Below are 20,820 nucleotides of genomic sequence, written 5' to 3' on the forward strand. Positions count from 1 at the left end.
TTAAGCAAAACTACAATATTATTTATCACGCTCCTCATCCTGCCTCGGCCTCGCAAGCAGCTCCTCAGCTATCCCCTCCTGCTCAGCCATCCCCTCCTGTGGAAACATTCACCTATGTAGTTTTTAAGAGGACAAAGTCTGTGAAGCAAAGCTTTATTTCAGCATTGGGTGCACGGGAGATCACCTCCGTGATCCTCCTGCATGCACACCGGTTGGTCTCACTTCCACATATTTATTTAGGACAGTTATTCATATTCATGCCATTTCTCAGAAGTCTTATACGTATTCAAATTATTTCCCCCAAGTTACTTACACCTATACCCTCCCACTTGCGTCTGCGCACTGTTCTCTAGGGGTCTTCTTTGGGGGTTGTGGGGTGAAGGCTCAAAGTCTTCCTCTCAGTTGAACTCCTTATTCCAGCGCCTGCGCTCTGTTGTTTTGGTTGTATTGCAAACCCAAGTTGACGGGTAATCCTCTCTTTGTTCCATAGAAGGGCAGGAAGGTGACAACCAGGTAGAGACTAATCATGGCTAAGATAAGTGGTGTCAGCCAAAACAACTCAACCCTATACCCGCATACACATTACCCTGTCTCCGTCCCCATACTTGGGTACCTGGAAACTTACATTCTTTTCGACCACCTGTTCTGGCTTAAGCAAAACCACAATAGCACTTCTCACAACTCCAATGAGGAATACAGCTCCGTCATCCTTGTTAACTCTCCTGCAAACAGTTGTAGGCTGCAATCAGACGCCCCTGACCACCTCTTGACCAGGCTGTAGGTGCAGAACTCCCTCAAGACCCATCTTTACAAATGCACATGTCTCTGGCTGTTGGCTGTTGCCACAACCTTCTGCTGGAGCAGGATCTCAACATCCCGCTTGAACAGGACGCTGGTATCCCAGGTACTGCCTCACCAGCCAAGGGGATGATCATTTCCCAGGACTGGCAGACCATGCTTTTCCCAGTGCAGCTAGCATGTGGTTTGCTTTCTTTGTGATAACAGAGCAACTATCCAGAAACATATCCAGCAGTAAGATCCGTCTCCTGGCCTTTGTTAAGGTCGCTGAAGGATGTTTTGTGATGAAGACAGAGATTTGGGCTTCCAATCTGCATTTGCATAGTCTAGATGCATAAAAAAAGCATTTATCTACGGCTCACATGTGAAGATCAGCAACAGACAACTTCAGGATAGGGAAAAAAAAAAAACCTTTTTAATAGACATGTCTAGTGTCTATCCCTTATTTCACACAAGTCACAAGATCTGCGATGAGGAATGGGTTACCAAGACTGGCAGTGAGGAGTCCAGGATTGCCTAGATCGAAAATTAGGAGATGGAGGAGGTGACACCTCACCCCATGCAGACTGTGGGTGATGGTCAGAGAAGAGCTTAAGAGTCTTTCTTCTCCCTGGCTTTTCTCCAACTCTGGCAGGCCGCTGAGGAACATGTCTCTCTCATCTCATCCACCTCTCCGCCCCGCCGTCTCCGTCTTGTCCCACTGCTTTCTCCTGGTTCTTCACCAGCAGGAAGAAATATTTCTGTTTGCCCTGCTGTGGACATTGTGGGTACTTCACTGCTGTCGCTGCAAGGCTGCTCTGGCAAGGTGCAGAAACTACTTCACTGACCTTCACAGGGCTAGGGCTACACAGGCCAGCCAAAAATAGATCCACGGTACCTTGTCAGAGCAGGCAGGACTTGGAAAAGCACCCGGTAAACACATTGTCGGTGCTGCAACCGGCACTGGCCGATCAGCGGAGCCGGGCTGTCAGCACAGAGAGGCCAAGCTGCCGGGCGGTGACACCGCCAGAACTGGGGATTTTGGAAGGGACAGAGCAGGAGCTGAAGTGAAAAATGAAGTAGGTGGTGTAAAACCTGGAAAGAAAATGAGACTGGGAAAAAAAGTCTGTCAGCCAAGTTCACAGTGTGGAAATAGAGTACCCTGTTCAACATAAAATCTGGTGGTCTAAGTTTCCCATTCGAAATTTTTTAATTTCAATACAAGTGATTTTGTGTTCAAACACAAAACAGAAGCCCTGCTGATTCAGTGCTCTGTCCTCAAACCATAGCGTCTGTTTCGTGGTAAGTCTCAGACTTCAGTACACTTCTGGCAGGTTATTTGCATTTTCACAATCAAAACTCTTAGAAAATTTATCAAATCTCTTTAAATATGCTGACATAATTGTACATTAGCAGGCAGAAAATCAGGGAGGAACATTTAAAGTCAGAATTCACTCATTTTGTTGTCTGTAGCTTCATACACAAACCCCATTATTTTGATACAAACTACTGAAGATGGAGTGCAAAATATGAAAGAAATGTAGTTTAAATTAGGTCAGCCAACTTTTGAAGCATTGGATGGGTTCACCTCTTGAACCAATTTCTAAGCCTATTCCTGATTCATGTAACTGGGATCATTTTCATTGACTGAGTGTATAATACCAGGAGCATTTTCTCTGCTGGCACTGAAATAACACTGGTTATTTTTTTTTTCCCAAGGGTTAAAATGATCTGGATCACTTCACTGATCCACATGGCACCATGGTTCTTAGACTGAGACCACTGTGGAGGACAGGACATTGTGACACAAGGCTGGAAGAGGAGATAACTTCTTAATGTGACTTTGATCCTACGGAAGATTTTGTGGAAATACATTCTTAGTAGCAGGAACATTTTACAGCATCTTCAAATTACATTTTGTTTTTTCTTTGTACTATTTTTCTCCATTAACTGAGTCAAGTGAGATCTCCACCGAGAATTTCATTAGCTCATAACTGCTCAAGTCCTATTACATCTCCTTAAACTGCTTTTGTTAACGTGTTTGGTCACTGAGCATGAAAAAGAATCTTGGTACCTTGCTCAGAATTCTCCCTGAACTCAGTGCAAATGTCACGGTCGAATACAGTGGTGTGCAAATGCAATTATAGCATCTTCCTAAGAATTTATTGGGGCATCTTTGGGAGACAGCATTGAAATGCTGTCTCATCACTTAAGTAACTTACAAAACTCATGGACCCATAAGAAATTTTTAATTCCCAGTTTTTAAAATTTACGACTCTGTTAGATGTTGCTTTTGTTCCCCAAAAGCTAGTACACTGAACCTCGCTGCCTCAAAAACTCTCGCTAAACACATTTAATGCTGCCTTGTTTTTCTGCTGTGGTCCAAGTAAATGGCACAGAATTACTGACAGAACTCTCTTTCAGGCCTAAAAAAATCCCTCTCAAGTCTGAACATGCGTTAGTTGCTGCTTTTCTAATAGAGATTTGGAGTGTAACAAACAAGAACATATTTTTAAAGATAAAAAAATCCATTTCCTGAATGACTCAAAGGATGACGTGCAGCTTCCCTTGACTTTGATAGCACACAACAGTCTCACTGAATCCTATATATTTTAGGTTTTCTTTAAAGAGCTTTATTCAGTTCCATAATACTCAAGTCCAGCCTCTAGCCATAGTTTCTCTCCCTCTAGTCTAAACAATGCAATCTCTAATGCTTTCAGTAACGGATTTTTTTAGCCAGTCCTATAATCCATATTATTTCCCAAAAGCACAATGAAAAAGTTTTTGTCACTTGGGTTCAATTGCTTTAAAAGGTAAATTCACAGCCTGGACAGGTTCTTCTGTGCTACTCTTTAGATCTGACTAAATGACCAAAACAGGTGGTTTGACTAAGCCAATTTCAGTATATTCAGTATATCCACTGCTTTCACAACAGAAAAATATAGAATTGCCATAAATAATTCTATGGTTGGACTTGATGATCTTAAAGGTCTTTTCCAACCTAAATGATTCTATGATAAAGTGTAATGTTACTAAAAAATGTACATATTTTATGATTTTCAAAACCATTCAAATATGTATATACCTCTGTGACAACATTACAACACTCAAAAAGCCCAGAATAATAAATTTAGCGGCACTTTTAGAACATGGGAACTCTTCGGGTTATGTCTCCAGCAGTAACTCTACCTTCATCTTGCATTTCCCAGTGGTGAAATTCCACTGGTTACAGGGTGAATGAAAACCTCATGTTACAGTTAGTTGTTCCTCAGCTAGCCTTCATGAGCCAAAGTATGTGGCTGTTCAGTTTGCTCCCTAGTAAGGTGCTTAGATGAAGTAGAATTGGAGCTGTTGTAAAGGAGCTTAGACGCCTCATGAACACCCTCTTGGAAGGGGTTGAACTGCAGGTCTGTAGAGCACCAGGAATCTGTAGGACCAAAGCCACCGGGTCAGCTGCTCAAAAGTCTCTTGCCAAGCAACTTTCTGTTTTGGGAAGTTGGTATTACCAGCCTTAGGAGGTTCAGAGCATGGCCGTTGGGTCCTCTGGACATCCAGTGGATAGTTGTGCTGCGTGAAATGCGCTGTATTAATTCAGAAGAACCCACGGTGGAGCGGCTCCCTCTAGTTTCTCTGCTCTTGCAGGCAACTCCACCGCAGTTTAGGTAAGAGCATCCCCAGAACATCGCTTCTGTGCTATCCCCCTTCTCCCCTACCACTCCACACAAGCCACAGATACTCTTCTCTCCTTATTAGCACCCCACCCACCTGCCCCTAATCCAAGCACAGTTAACTTGAAAACAGATTAGAGCAAGCATTACTATGAGATCCAGGTACTAAAAAAATAACCAGGAGATGTGTTAGTTCAGCCCGGATCAACAGCCACAAAAACCTTAAGCATCCAGACGTTGATACTCGGGGGATACTCAAGCAGTCCAAATGACTTGCTGTCATCTCCAACGCAGTGACTTAGAGGACGCACTTGGTTCCTACACTCAAGCCAAAATGCACAACCCTGACTTCTTCCAATAAAAGATTCATGTAGGAGAAAATGGTGTTCTGTATTAGCCGTTGTATATCAGAGCGAGGGGTAGGGCTTTACTCTAGAGAGCTCGGGGGTAAAGGAGGACTTGAGGTGGCTACACCAGTGTGTAGTAATGCAAGGCTTTGTATGCATACGAAGAAAAATAGAGGAGCTCATGAGAGATGGATTCATATGATGAAGTACCAATGTTTTTGGGGTTATTCGATAGAGGTATGAGGAAGAAAGGCAAGACTGGGTGCTAGGGGTGTGTGTTGAGGGGAAAAAGGGAGATGCCACGGGGTAACAAAGTTGGAGAGTTCCCAGATAAGTTTTTGCTAATCACCAGAACAGTACTTTTTTCTAGAGACCTCTTCCTCTTCCCTTTGGAGGTGACCAAAAGGCTGTGAAAGTTGCTGGGGTGAGAAAGAGCGAGCAATTGATTAGCAGTCTGGGGAACAGGGCTCTGTAGAATTTAGAGCAGGTCCAGAGGAGGCCACGGAGATGATCCGAGGGCTGGAGCCCCTCTGCTGTGAGGACAGGCTGAGAGAGTTGGGGTTGTTCAGCCCGGAGAAGAGAAGGCTCCGGGCAGACCTTAGAGCAGCCTTCCAGTACCTAAAGGGGCCGACAAGAAAGCTGGGGAGGGACTTTTTACAGGAGCATGGGGTGGTAGGCAATGGCTTTAAACTGGAAGAGGGAAGATTTAGATGAGATGGGATGAAGAAATTCTTCCCGGTGAGGGCGGTGAGGCAGTGGCAGAGGTTGCCCAGAGAAGCTGTGGCTGCCCCATCCCTGGGAGTGTTCAAGGCCAGGTTGGATGGGGCTGTGAGCAGCCTGGTCTGGTGGGAGGTGTCCCTGCCCAGGGCAGGGGGTTGGAACTGGGTGGGCTTTAAGGTCCCTTCCAACCCAAACCATTCTGTGGTTCTAAGGACTGAGAAAGGTAAGTTTCTAAACAGAGGAAAGAGAGAGCCTGGAGTAAGTTTTGATGGGGAAGAGACTCTAAATGCTTATTTCCAGCTCTCGCAATTAGTAAACTCATCCAAACGTTATCTTTTACCAGTGCATCCTACAAACATCAGCAGTGTTTCAGTGGGTAATTAATTTACATCATGATTCAAACATTTCAGAATTTAAACATGGAAAGAATGGTAGCTCATTTCTCATTTGGGATACTGTTCTGGGTTGTCTGTGCATTCATGCAAATGCCACATTCATTTATAATAGAAGACAAAGACTAAAAAAATTAAACTTTTTCAATTATCATTGAGAAATCAATTCTGGAATAGACCAAAACTTGTGATAATTTAACAGTTTTAAGCATGAATAAATTCATTATTGATCCAGTAATATTCAAAACTGAGATAATTAAACCTGAACATCTGAAGTCTATTTCTTTCAGGAGAAAAAAACTGTGTTCAACCATACTCTAACTTCCAACCTAAAACTGATCCATACTGAATCAAATAATCATTTCCAAATACACATTATTGCATTATATGACATGAAGATCTGTGATCAGGGTTCATTACAATACATACATATTTCTATGTAGTGTTTTAAAAAGCAACAATTTGACAATAAATTACTACGATTTCAAATTCATAGGCCAGAAAGTAAGCAGGGAAACAAAGGGTTAATAGCAACAAAGATTAGCAAACAGCAGGCTATTGCAGCTATCACAAATCCCAGAGACTCAATATAACTGACAGTACTACATTGTGTAATAAAAGTGTGAAAGATCCACAAACTCTTTGTAATCAAATACACTGGTTTAGGTCTGTAAGTCAATCCATAAAAAACACTAACAAAGTAACAGGTTATTGCAATTGTTTTCTATAAAAGAAAGTTACAATTTATTTTAAAAAATACACCCAAAATAGAATTTACTGATTTAGCCAGGTTTCAAGACATTTACAGTGATTTTTTTTTTTATACAACCGCAAGACAACTACAGTGACATTGTAATGCTTACACTGAAACCGATGTACTAGCAAACCGCAAAGACTGAACAAAATGAACAGGCCGGTTTCAAAAGGAACAGACTGACTTTCACTGACACTGAAGATCACATAAAGAGAATAAACGTACGGACAGGTAAGTCTGTAACCGCAGAAGGTATTGCAATGAATGTACTTTTGAAAAAAGTTTAAAATATAACAATTATTTGTACCAGGAACTTTACCAGTATGAAACAAGCAACCTAAACCCATGTACAACATAAACTGTCATGAAAAATGTTTGAACTAGTAAGCTTATGATGTGTAACATTGCTCCCATCTTTCAATGACAGGATTCTAAAATGTATAAAATTGTTTTTCCTTTCATGTGATTTATATTAAAATGATTTTTCTTGGTCTTAACATTGAAAATTTTAAAGCTGTTGAAAGAGAACTTGTCCTTTCATTGGCAAAGAGACTTCTTATTTTTTGGCCTGTAAATGCCACAGTTTGGTTAAATCCTGATTGGGTATGAAGACTGTCAGACTGCTGAAGATCAAAAAGTTGAAAAATAAATTAAAGGTGAAAGGAAGAGGTCACAAAAATAATGAGAGAATTTAACACCCATGGTGGAGTGCACTTCAATATTCATGTTTTTGTTAGCTGATTAACAATGTTACTGAACAACATGAAAGAGATCAGTAATATTAGCCAGGCTTTCATTCAGTAGCAAAGAACATTCATTCACAAGACTATAAATGACAATAAATCACACAGTTGGTAATGTGGGATCATGGCATCATAAAAAATAGCTGTTACAAACACTAAGGGCCTGAGTTGAAGGTAATGTAATACGCTCCATTAACTGAGCAGCAGTTATCTTAAAAACCCAAAACAACAAAACCAGAACTTCACTGTTCAGCTTTTCCATGAGCCGTTGCATTCTTCTCAGATGACTGCAATGGTTAACATCCAGAAATAAGGAAAAAACACGTTCATCCCTGTATTAATTTACCTGTTTTAAAGCTCCCATTCCTGAGAAAACCCAGTTACGCCTCATTCCTATCAAAAGCATGAATTTATAGTTCACGAATGATGATGAATTATCTTGATGAGCAAAGCAAATAACACTGAAGCAACAACCTGCAGTACGGGATCCAGCTTCTAGATCATCATGAAGACAAGACAGATTATATGCCAGGCAGCATAGACCAGCTGCACCCTACCTTTAAATCAATACTGAACTGATGCTGAAAATTTATGACAAAAAAATCTAAGAAAACTTTTTTGGGGAAAAAAAAGTTACTTACCAGTAGCCAGAGCTCTTTGCAGTGCGTTGTGTGTATGCACATTTGCTCTAGAGAGGTCCAAACATCAGAGGTATCTGAGATCATAAAATAGGGGGTTTTTGGCCCTCACAATACTGTGGGTGTGTACTCGTATCTCTCCCTTTTCCTTGACTTCACAGCAAGCACAGAGTCATAACATTCTGTCAGCCACACCCAGCAAGGGTATATGGTTATCACACATATGGACAACACAGAAGTTGCTAGAATCTCTTTGAGATAAGCAACTTTTCTTTACGTGCATATCCATATAGATGGCCACACCACAGATAATTAAGTGTTCCAGCATTTGCAGAAAAAGGTGGCTTCTTGGTTCTTTGGTTGAAGATTTCTTGAACTAGTTGTCCAGTTTGCAAAGATATAAAGCAGAGATATTATTGAGCAAAGCCTGAAACGTGGTCTGAGAACTAATAGAGTACATCTGGATTACTGATGGTGACTCAACCATACTGCTCAAGAGAGGTAATACGCGCCGTTACCTAGTTTGAAGATGCTTATCCTGTTTTGATTTCTCAGCTGGTCAAGAAAACTAGATTAAAGATAATCTGAAAGTCTCTGTCCCATGCAAATAAGATGACAATATTCTCTTGCTACCCAACATGCGAAGGGAAATCTCAGACCTCAAAATACAGCATTTAAAGACAAAAACATGGGTGGCTGAATTTCCTGATTTGCTGATCTTGCAGAAATCCCAGATGAAGTCCAAGGGATTTGCCAGGAAAAGAACAGTAAAAGGTGTGGGAGGGGAAAAAGTCAGCCATCAGGATTTGGATCTTCTGCTGTCCAGCAGAGGTGATGGACACCAAAAAGAACAGCAAGGACATGTTTCGAACACCTGAATTTAAACAACCCGATGTGAAACATGACCAAGGTTCTTGTGCTTTTGAGTTAACACACCCTAAGAAAGTAGTCTTGGCCCAGCAGTCAGTGGTAATGGCAGTCCACACGTTACTGAAGTAGGCTAACTTGCATTCAAACAGACTAGGGCACAAAGAGGAAGCAGGAACAGAAATCCAGAGAAAATAAGGTTCTGAAGCCATCTCCTCCAAAACAGTGCTCTGACAAAGAAAGCAAGCAAGCAAGCAAGCAAGCAGGCAAAAAAGAAGCATGCCAACTATGGAAAGGTGGCAAATACCCATCAAGGACCACAAGAACCTTGCTAGGGCTTGCAGAGATGCGGTCAGGAAGGTCAAGGCTCTGCTAGAACTGAAATTGGCCAAAGATGTCAAGAACAAGAAGAAAAGGGTTCTTCAGATAGCAGTAAGCAGAAGCACGGGGAAGACACAGACCCACTGCCTAACAGGGCAGGGAAAGTACTCACTAATCATGCTGACAAGGCAGAAGTTCTCAGTATCTTCTTTGCCTCTGTCTTTACCAGCACAGCTGGACGGCAGAGCACAGGATCAAGCAGCTACAACGTGTGTGGTGACCCACCAGTAGTGGAGGAAGGGCTGGTCTGTAGCCTCTTGCAAGGGCTCGACCCACATAAATCCACAGGCCCAGAGGAAATCCACCCTAGGGTGTTAAGAGAAGTGGCTGATGTTGGTGCAAGCCCACCATCTATCATCTTTGAAAGGTCTTGGGAGATCTCGATATAAGAAAGACATTTTTTACGCTGAGAAGAATCAATCACTGCAATGACCTCCCCAGGGATGTGGCGGAGTCCCCATCACTGGAGGTTTTCAAGATGCGATTGGACGGGGTACTAGATAATCTCATCTAGGTTCCCTTTCCCATGGAAGGTTGGACTGGATCATCCTTCAAGGGCTCTTCAAACCTGGACTGCTCTCCGATAAAGATGGATGAGCTGAGGGATGCAATGGCTACGTGTGTAGAAACATCAGTGTTTTCTCAGCTGTTTCTGAAGCTGGATGGTACCATGCGAGAGTCTGCATCAGCTGAATCTTTTGGCCAGCTGTAAACAAAGAACTCCAAATCACACCTGAGGCTACAGAGTAAAAGATTTCTGCAAGGATGTGAGAGAGATTTGCATTTAGAAGGAAAACAAGCTTTTACTTCCATCTTACTGTTATCTGGGTTACGTGAATTTGGGGAATATTGGATTAAAACTCTTCCAAGAGTACTGGAATGCCTGGGAAACCACCTCCAAAATATTCAGGAGTAGCATGCTGTCAGCTTCCTTAGAAGGTCTAACACAGAGGCCTGTAAATCTCCCATGCCTGTTAGGGTGAGAAGTGGGTGAGGGATAGGACAGGGCTAGAAAGCAGGGTCAGAATTTCTAAGGAGAGCTGAACTGAAGAATGATAGATCTCCCATCTGCAACTTGGTCCTACAGAGAGCAAGATGGGCCTCTAACCCCTGGGGAGACAACAAGCACAGCATATTGGCAGCAACTGTCTTTCCTATTTCCATAAACCCTGCTGAGGAGATGCATACCTCCTGAGACGCAGAGGAGTGGTCCTCATACTGCTCTCCAGGAACGCAGATGAAGAGCTTAAATCCCCCGCCCTTTGAAAGGGAGAAACGTGGGAAGAGCTGAGCTGCCACGGCTAGCTCCAACACTGAAGGCCATCCTCCAGCAAGTGCCGAGGCAGAGCAGGGCGACGGCTCCAACCCATCAGGGCTCCTCAGCACTGAGTGCTTGGGTCTGTGGTATCGGGTATGACCGATCCTGTAGTACAGCCTCAGATTACAGAGCTTGGGTGGAGGAAGATCCAAGCAGCTCAGTTAGTGGAATTAAAAAGAACATAGAAATTCAGTGTCAGAGGCAGCTCTCTGATTCTTCTTGGCTGGTTGAGATCCTGGGGTGCTGAGAAAAGCTACACAACTCACCCAAGGTTCATCTAGTCATCTCTTGGTGTTAGGGTGGCCTTGGGGCTGCTACTGCAGAGTGGGCAGAGGCCCCCATTCAAGCTGATCTTTTGGCTAAGCAATTTCTGGTGCAACCATGTGCTTCTTGATTGGGTAAGGCTCTTCCTCACCCAACACTGCCAGAGAAAGAGAAGGTTCATGATGAATCGACCTCGGCCTTAATCCAAGGTTTAGATAATCCTAAATGCTAGCGTCAGAGGTAGACCACCACTTCTACTGGGATACTTCTCTCATGTTAAGCAACAGGTATTAAATGTGCTGGGGATATATAACTTCCTGTTGCAAAAGGAGGCAAGAAGCAACCATATGTCAGTGTTACTTGCCAGTGAGGCACATGCCTCAAGACAGAAAAACATTTAAACCCATCCTTAGATAGAGCTACAGAGTACGAGTCAGGCAACATATAGGAAGTATCTAGACCCGTTTCTAATAAGGAAAGGAAAAGCAGCAGAGACCATGCTCCCATAGGGAGGAGCACTAAATTTGAGTTTGTCAAATCCAAAAAATAATCATGAGAGACTGGTTGGAAAAGAGAACTACATAGCCAAAGGCTAACAGTAATAAAAAAATAAAGACATGAACAAAAGTTAAGAGGCATATAGAATGCCTTCATCATTGTGCACTGAGTATGAAAGAGGGAGGGGTAGTGTGAAAAAGCTTTCACTTCTGAGACCAGAAAAAACAGGACGCTGTCTTTGAATACCTGCAGTATACACTGCTCTGTCAGTTTTTCATAGTATAAAACAGTTGACGTCTACCAAGATGTAATACTACAACACAGTATTCCTCTGCATCCACACCAGTCACTGTGGACCCTTTGCTGCATCACTTTTGGTCAACTGTATCAACATATCATCAGAATATTCTAAAATGTGAACTTCTACTTTCCCTGCACTTGTACTGGTGTCCAGGGTTTCATTCAACAAGAAACAAATCTCTCTTCAAAACAACAGGAGAAACTAAGTTTGGTTGTAACGGTCTTGTTTCCATGGAAACACTGGCCTTTTCAGGATGTTTGATCATGTGTTTTCCATTTGATCAGTGAGAAAGAACTAGCAGCAAAACACCGAGAACACAACTCAGAGAGGAAAGTTAATTTATTTGTCCAAAACATCAAACTAAGTTGAGATACCTTAGTTCAGTCAAAGCTTCTTCAGTTTCTTCACAAGCCTGGACTTCATAAACAAATATTCCAAGTTCATCTATCTACAAAAATAGGATGGACAATTCTTGACTTTCTTCAGATATCAAGTTAATTTACAAGTCCTTGAAGATCAGATGAAAAACAGGAAGCGATGCTCTATTCCTTAAGACACTCCACCACGTTTCCCAAGTGTACTGGAAAGGAGGAATATTAGCCTTCTTTGGAAAGGTGCGTGGGAAGGCTTATTGCCATCTCTTGGAGACAGGGTATGCATTTACATTACCATGACTGCCATGGTACAGAATCCTTGACTGCTACTTTTATACGGCATGACCAATTATCTGAGAGTTGTAGTCCGCTGTCTCCATTCGCAGAATGTATGGGATGATGCTATCAATCTGAACGTTTCCAATTAGTCCTGCAAAGAATAACTCTTCAGTGATGGCAGCACTCATCAGCCTAAGAGCAGGCAATCGGAGAAGAAGTCTAGACAGTCTGGAAAACACGTTTGGTAAAAAGCGTTACTTGTGGTCACAGATTTTGGTGTTATTCACAATCATGTTATCAGTAAGAGAAGAGAAAAAAATTAACAAGGGAGAATACTGGTCAAAATTTGCTGTATCTAGTTCATAAAAGGCTTAAATATTTCAACCAGTAGAGTATTCAATTTATGTTCAGTCATGTCTTCAACAGTACAAAAAATGTGAATATGCCTGGCAATTACATGGACTGTACAATGCTTAGACTTACGACTAAATAAGGAAATATTTCAAGTAGGCACAACTCAAAATGAAAACATTAAAAATATTTATTTCCAATATTTCACTGTGGAAATAAATAATAAGTAGGTAAGTAACACTCATAATACGTATGAGTACTTGCATAATATTTGAAGTGCTCTAAAGGTAATTTCTTTAAGAAGGCAAGAAGAAAATGTACGTATTTATTACAAGAAATACTGCACAAATCAGTATCACTGATGTTCTGAAAACAGGATCAATCAAGTAAGCATCTAAGTTTACAGACCTGTAAGTATCATCGGGATATGCTTTCGTTACATAGTCTTGGAACTCCATGTAAGCCTTTTCTTGAAATTTCTCAATCTGTACCACGTTTTCTAGACCTGGGTGATCTGAAAAAACACACTCTACATTGTTATACCTGTTCTAGACATGATGCACTAAAATCCGTACACATTATCTAATTGTAAGCATACTGAAATCATTATTTCGTAGCTGTAGCAACTTCACAGTTTTAGTGGAGGACACTGCTTTAACTCCTTGTATTTCTTTTCCCTATGTTTAGGCTTTACTTAGTTTTTACTAAATACAACTAGACATTTTGAAGAGTTCAAATAAATGCAGTGCTTGCAATGTTTACATCAATCTTGATGCCACAGCTCTGTTCTTTGTGTAGCGGTAGAACAGCATTGTTTCAATACACTGGCATTTATTGGAATATTGTAGGCACAAATAGCATTTGGGTGGGAAGTGAAGGATAAAATTAAGATCAGTGGAAAAAGCAGAAGAAAAGGCTACGAACCATTTGTTTCCTAAAAGCTGCAGAAGATACGCAGCAGATCATTCTTTTTCAACTGTTTGGTGCAAAATTTTCAAATGTGCTAAACATAATTTTTAGCAGTGATTTAAACACTTGAAATCTAAGTCTTGCTAACATGAAAGACTATTAACCTAACTGCCAAGTCACTCTTGGAAATTATTATCCGGTAATTCTAAACACTTTATATGATCCGTAATTTTTATTATCCATCTATCTTAATGTAAATATTTTACTGTCACAGTAGCATGACAAATCATGTAGATTTTATTTTTCAGAAATGGGATCATAAATGAGCTGCCAAATAATGTCAGATAAAAGATTATTTCTAACAGTCACTCCTCCTCTCCAAATATATGGCCTTCTGTCCACAAAACCAGGAGGTTTTGGTCTAGCTCTGCAGATATCGAAGCTTTCAGAGTAATTTAGCAGTTACGTGATACACTGGATACCCTCAGCACATCATTTCACAGAGGAATATTTTGTCCTATATAGTAATTCAGTCACTCTGAAAGCATGATTTCAAATTTATGCAGAGGACAAGAGGTTAGTAAGTTTGAGGCGACACATTTTGAAGAGTTGTCGTGACATGCAATATGCATTGCTTCATGACGCTGCTTTTAAAGCAATGTCAGAAACACAGCTAGAAGTCAGCTGCCAAAAACAGTAGTTCAAAGATCGCTGCTAGCACCCTAGCAGCCATTTATAAAAATGCAAAGTCTTCTTGTGACAGTCAAACAGCTGGCTTGGCACAGAAGATTTTCGGTAATCTTCCAGTCTCCAGCTGTGGAAGACAGCAAATCAGCAGGGCCTGCTCAAGATGATGTTCTCACTTTAGGACTCTGCTGCATGGGCAGCGCAGCCCCATCCTGTAGCAAAGCAGTAAAATCCCTGAAATTGTAATTTCTGGCCTGCGAATCATTGCCAGAACATCCCTTCTGTTCAAGGTACTGTTCGTATACTTCTAAGCACACGAACATTTTGTTATACAGCTCAGAGGATCAAGAATATTGACAATACATTGCCATTAAAGCAGCTATGCATCATTAGGAATGTGATCCTGAAAGCACGTGAGCTGAAGACAGTTCATCTCAATCATGTGACTGGATATAGTCTGTTTCCCCAGGATATTTTTCCTTCTACCTTTTGTGTTGTCAAATCTAACTGGAAGGAAACAAATTAACTTCAAACTAACAAATAAGTAAATATTGCTTTGCAAGTCTAAGGTTCTTAGACACCAGAAAATATTTCTCTAAAAGGACTGATTTCTTCAGACAGGCCAACAGAGTCTGTCATAAATCCTAGTGGACATTATGCTAGAAAAGTGGGCTTGAGGTATTCTTCCATCATCTAGTTTCTTTCCTGGAGCAACCTGTACCAGTTCCGAGTATGGGAACGCCATGAAAGGACTCTTTTGGGGTAAGGAACACCTAAAGGAGAATTACATCTCCTGCAAGCATTAGTTACTAAAATTAAACAAGCAAACACTCTCCCACCCTCCACTTAAAGAAAGTCTCTGCCTCTTCTGAAATAATGCTAAGGCGGCCAGGTAACTCTTCAGTCATCAGCGGAAAAGAAAAATTGCAAACATTTTCAAGTGCTCTTAATATTGCAATTAAACTCACGGTGGCTACTGCTTATCAGAAAACTGAAATCGTTCCTGTGCTTCAGTGGACTGTAGAAGCAAACACATAAAACCACGCAAGATTCTCCTAGTCATAAGGACTGGCAGCAGGATTATGTTCTATAGCAAAAACACTCGGGATGTGATTTTCCTTAGTGATCCACAATAGAAGACTATCACTGGAATATCCTCTGGGAATTTATCGTCTTTCCTGGAGGGTTCTGACACTACTTATACTGCCTCTTATTTGCAACATCATCTTTCATCTCAGAAGTCTTCCATTAATGCAATATTTTAAAAAAAAATTTAAAAAGAAAGAAAAGCACTGGAAGACACGCAGGGTTTTGTTGTGCACTTGGACGAGGATACTCCTTGCAGATGCTACATATAGAAAAGATTGTGTAAATATGAGTGAAACTGCAAAGCAAAAACCTCGCAATCCTTTCCTCATCTCAACTGATTTTTCTATGAAAGGGTGAACTGCATCTAAACAGAAAAAGAAAGTTCTTCTCAGATCTAATAAATCTACAGAACTGAGCCGAACCAAATACCCGGTTCTCTTCCATATCCTACACTACTGACGGGGGGCAGGTCACTAAGATTCAGACAGCTTTTTAGAATTTGCTTTGATTTTTTCTGTGGGACATCAGCATCTAAAAAAGGCAGAACAACGAGGGTTAAGGAAACTGTTGATGCTTTTAAAACTTTCTAATGCAAAACGGAGTGATGGAAGATTTGCTTTCTCAATGTGACAGTGACAAATTCCTGGAGACACAGAAAGTACTTGAGGTTTATACATTTCTCTTTCTCAAAAGATTTGGTTTTGGTTTTATATTAAATCTCTAAATTCTGACAATGAATCTAAGACCTGCAGTACCCTGATAGAATATCTGAATGCCTTTAGTGAAAAGTTATTTCTACAATTTTCAAATAAAGAAAATTAATTTTGTAATTTTCTACAGTCCAGGCATGTGTGTCACATAATGTAACTGACCAGTCACTACCTGTCATAACCAGACGATGCTTCTTGCTCCATATTGTAGACTAATCTCCCACAAGGAAAAAATAATCATTATTTTATCTTCACTGTCTAATGCATGTCCATTAACGTTACTTGGAGTACCTTAGGCAAATACTGTTCAGAAGACAGAAATAATAATATAACGGAATGTTTGTGGCGTTCATTCACCAGAAAAGCCATATGTAATATTTATTTTCAAAATACCTATGTGAAGTGAGGTGATATGTTTCTGTACTTTTGCATGTGAGAACTGATGTCCAGAGAGATAGTCTTTCATACAATGAAAACCCAATTTCAATCCATCTCAGCTGGATGTGCAGGAGCAACACTTCTGAAAATTAAACTGCAGGTCCTCAGAAAAAGTACCCCAGAAAGGGGGCACAGAATTAAAAGCAATATATAAATAAATAATAATTAAAAAAAAAAAATCAATGGCAGAGACAAGAGTAAAACATAAGTCTCCAAAGCGGAATTCAACTATTAAAAGACTGACCCTCCTCTTCCCACAGTCCTCATGACACACCTTCCAAGATCCCACAACAAGTGAGGCAGTAATTCTACAGGTGATAGTAACTGCCTATAATGAAACAGGCAGAAGTTATATGGCAAAAACCAGCACAGATTAAAGTTTTACATTGGAATAGTTACATACCAGGACTGAAGAGGACGATTGCTTTCAAATACGCGTATTCATATCCATCCAGGCAGAGCTTAACCATGCTGTTACAGAACTCTTGCAATTTGAAGATATGCTCCATTACTAGCTTTCCTCTGTCTGTTGGCAGCTTATCTAAGTCAACACACACGTCAATATAAAACCCTCAAGTCAACACACATGCAAAAAATGTGGTCATACTGGATTTTTAAAAAGAATGATTTTATTAGATTCAAACAGTGGGAAATATACGCCATCTATAAACTCACATACTAGGTCTGAATAATCTTGACACCAACAATTATGGACTATAACAATCCTTTTTTTCCTCTCACGTTGTACAATTCGGTCTCTTCCTGCCACTAAAGCTTCCAGTAATCAGGGGTGGACTAGAGCTTGAAATGATCTAGGAAGGGAAAGACTACTTGTAAGTGAAGACACTGCTACTGCAGAGCTGGGCTCTACATCTAAGGGTCAGGTGCCATGAGGTAGGTTAACGCCCCGTTTCGTGGGTTATTTTAGTCAAACACCAAGCCACTGCTGAAAAAGAAGGTGTACTATACACCTAGGGGAATGTGGTCGGTGCAGAGCTGTTCCCCTTGGGTCAGCAACAGCTAAGTAGCCTGAAAATCCCCTTCCCTCCCCAATCCATCAAACTAGGGGTCCCTGGGCCCCCCAAACTTGTTATCTCTTGGAGATGCTGCAGCTGGCATACTGCATACTGGAAGACATTGGGTTATAGATTTCTGATTTGTCATTCAAACTGAATTCCCAAATTAAATGACAAAAAATATATTGGCAGTAATGATAAACCCATGATTAATTATGACAATATCCTTTTTCGTGAATATTCTTAAAAATTATATTGACCAAAGTGAGTTCCCAAATTCCATTTATATCCCTCCTAAAGACATTCACAGATTTGTTAGTATCTTTAGCTGATCCAGTACATTTAGTGGTTTAATTGATTTGCTTTAATTATAAACTATTATTATTTATAGCAGGACCTTGTGGATAGTTTTAAATCATGAAAACTTCTCAGAAATAATTCTTTAATTCTCTCATCATAAAAGGAGAGGAAAAATCCATAGTCTGGTGGGCTGTCTTTCTACAGCTTACCAATCTGGTTTTGCATAGCATTAACAACGGTGAATTTTCATACACACAACAGCAAAAAAAACCCAAAATCTAGTTAAACCTGAAAATGCTATGATTTTTGTATGTGCATCTACCTTATTAAAACTATGTTGAGTATGAACAGATGAAGACTATACTATTTTCGATTGGTTATCTTTTGGTGCTGACAACCTCGTCAGTGTTCATGAGCACACAAAGATTAGCTAAAAGCCTCCCCTACCACTCAAAAGAACATTTCCTTCACTGCAGAGTAAATGAAAGAGGCGGCCAACTGACTTCTCTTTCATTTGAACAAAAAATATGCAAAAGATGCAGGACGGAGGATTAATAAGGAACAAAGACTACTTGGTGAAGATCTGTTGAAGACTTGCATGGAGTCTAAAACTAGTATACAGAAGTCAACAAGCCAAGTTCTGTAAAGAAAACGTATCACCCAGTTGGCATTCGGCTGCTTTGTTTCACAGCTATGAACAGCAAGGGCAGGTGGGTCACTCTTTACTTGCCACCCTCGATACAGAGGAATCATATTCCCAATACACTTGTGTTCTTAACGTCGATGCTGCCTGAAGTACTCCTAATTTGGGCTAAGGATATTAACAGAACAGCAGAACACTATTAGACATTACATAGACACACAATAAAAACAACCCCAGGAAATGCTAACCTCTATTAGACAGATGGGTAATTTTATTTATTTATTTTATTTTGGGGGTAAGTATTAGCATAGCTGACTTTTGCAAAATCGCTACAAAATTCCATCTTGTGCACTGTATTTTCTAGTATTATTTTGTTTCAATACTAACCATGAAATTCTACAACAGTAAATTTTCATTAACAGCTGAAGGACAAGTAAAAAGCTTCTGCGCAATTCAAAACTTGAAACACATTAAGTAATTCCCCAAGTCTGGCAATGCGCACAGTATATGCCTTACCTTGCTGTAAACTGCCATGAAGGTGATTAACAAATGCAGTTAATATAGTTGCCACATTCATAACTTGCGAACACTGTGCAAGACCAAGCGTAAAAAGTTCGTTCCAGCAGGCTTTTACTAATGATATGCTGTTATCCTGTCTATTAAAAAAATACAATAATTCCACTTAATAAAAGCAGCCACTTGCATTCACAGAGGTTTTTTCATTTGAAGAACACTTCATAAAACATTCACCTAATTCAGCCATTGCAACCAGTACCAAAATGAAGCCCTGCATCAAAAATATTTTTGTTTGCATGCTAGGATTAAAATACCTGTTTTAGAGTGACTTTTGTGAAGGAGTAATTTTTTTTCAGTGATCTAAAAGGAGATACATTTCTGTCACAAAAGCAAGCTGAAGTTACAGTAAATGGCAACTATCTAGGTGTATTCCATCATGCTAATTTTCTTACGATTTACACTAATTTTTTAGTAACCTTTACATGCATGGACCAAAAAAGTTTGCATTGTTCCTGTATTGTGGATGTACAATAGACTCAAAGGTCTTTTTTTTTTTTTACTTGAAATCTGGCAGGCTGGTATAATTTTTTAATTAAAAATACATGTGAAATGGAACATGTGAGATCAAGTTCCTGAGCTTCCTGACTGCTATTTTCTGTATCCTCCTCATGTTTGGAATAAGGTTTGAAATCAGACTTCAAGGTATAAATAGAAGTCATGAGGATTTCTTTGCTGTAAGAAATAGTCCTTAAATTAAGTTTCATGTGCAGTCAATATTTTTTTTCAAATGCTGAAGCTTAAAATTAGGTATATCAATCCATATTCAGGCACTTCCGTATTAGTAACCCAATTCTCAGTTTCACCAAGCATCTCTAACTCGTAGAGCTTAACAAGAGCTCAGTACCTTAAAAAGGAAATCCTACCAGTGAGGAGTCAAATTCAGGTACCACGGTTCACTTCTTTGCTGTAAGAATTAGTCCTTAAATTAAGTTTCATATTTTTTGTCAAATGCTGAAGCTTAAAATTAGTTCTATCAATCCATATTCAGGCACTTCAGTATTAGTAACCTATTCTCAGTTTCACCAAGCATCTCTAACTCGTAGAGCTTAACAAGAGCTCAGTACCTTAAAAAGGAAATCCTACCAGTGAGGAGTCAAATTCAGGTACCACGGTTCACAGTTTTAGCCAGTAAATATAAATAATGGAAATTTCAAAGAAGCACAAGACCTTTCAAAGAAGAAAAGCATATTAAAGCTAGGATTTCAACTACAAAACCAGAATGGAATGGATTGTTGCAAGAACGTTGATGTAATCTTCAAGAGCATTTCTGATGATTTACTGCGAGACTAATATGCCATATGACAGATTAACGTAGACTTGTCCTGCACTGGATTACAGAGAGCTTACCTAGGGCAATATTTTTTACTGTGATCAAGTTCTTGTTATGGTAGACATGACACTGTACATGCAGCTTCTACACATACGTGTTACATCCCCATTCACCTCCTGTCAAAGGGACTATGCTGAGGAATAGTGAAAACAGGGCGTACCGCATCCTCAGCTAGTATGTGTGTAGATAAATGCATGATCTAGAGCACCTTTATGGCTGATCAAACTTAGACCAGAACCAGCTGATCAAACTTAAGCAGCCTCAAAAACCTAAGAGGCTGTAACCAGCTTGATGAAGGTTTCGGTAGGAATCTCTCTTGCCTACCCAGACCCTCGTGCAGGAGGATGAAGTAAGCAACGATTTGGCATCGTTAACTACATCAGTATGCCAAAGCCAACTACCTTGCCGCACTAAGGAAAGCATTGCCTGAGGAGGGAACCACCTGGACAC

General features: G+C 40.4%; 1 protein-coding gene across 3 annotated transcripts in view; it reads right to left on the reverse strand.

Moving 5' to 3' along the window:
- Positions 1-11,990: 11,990 nt before the first annotated feature.
- NR2C1 (nuclear receptor subfamily 2, group C, member 1) overlaps positions 11,991-20,820 on the reverse strand; it is a 39,461-nt gene continuing 30,631 nt past the window's right edge. For 2 of the 3 annotated variants that reach the window (XM_009702364.1, XM_009702363.1), the window contains 4 exons: positions 18,981-19,120; positions 16,909-17,046; positions 13,081-13,186; positions 11,993-12,549 (listed from right to left, as the gene is read on the reverse strand). In XM_009702364.1, the coding sequence (XP_009700666.1) occupies positions 12,375-12,549; positions 13,081-13,186; positions 16,909-17,046; positions 18,981-19,120 (559 nt within the window). In that variant the 3' untranslated portion in view covers positions 11,993-12,374. Of the gene's footprint in view, positions 12,550-13,080; positions 13,187-16,908; positions 17,047-18,980; positions 19,121-20,820 lie in introns of all 3 variants that reach the window. The other variant, XM_009702365.1, reaches the window with a different exon arrangement.

Source organism: Cariama cristata, unplaced genomic scaffold (assembly GCF_000690535.1).
Source record: "Cariama cristata isolate BGI_N322 unplaced genomic scaffold, ASM69053v1 scaffold5246, whole genome shotgun sequence".
Classification (NCBI taxonomy): domain Eukaryota; kingdom Metazoa; phylum Chordata; class Aves; order Cariamiformes; family Cariamidae; genus Cariama; species Cariama cristata.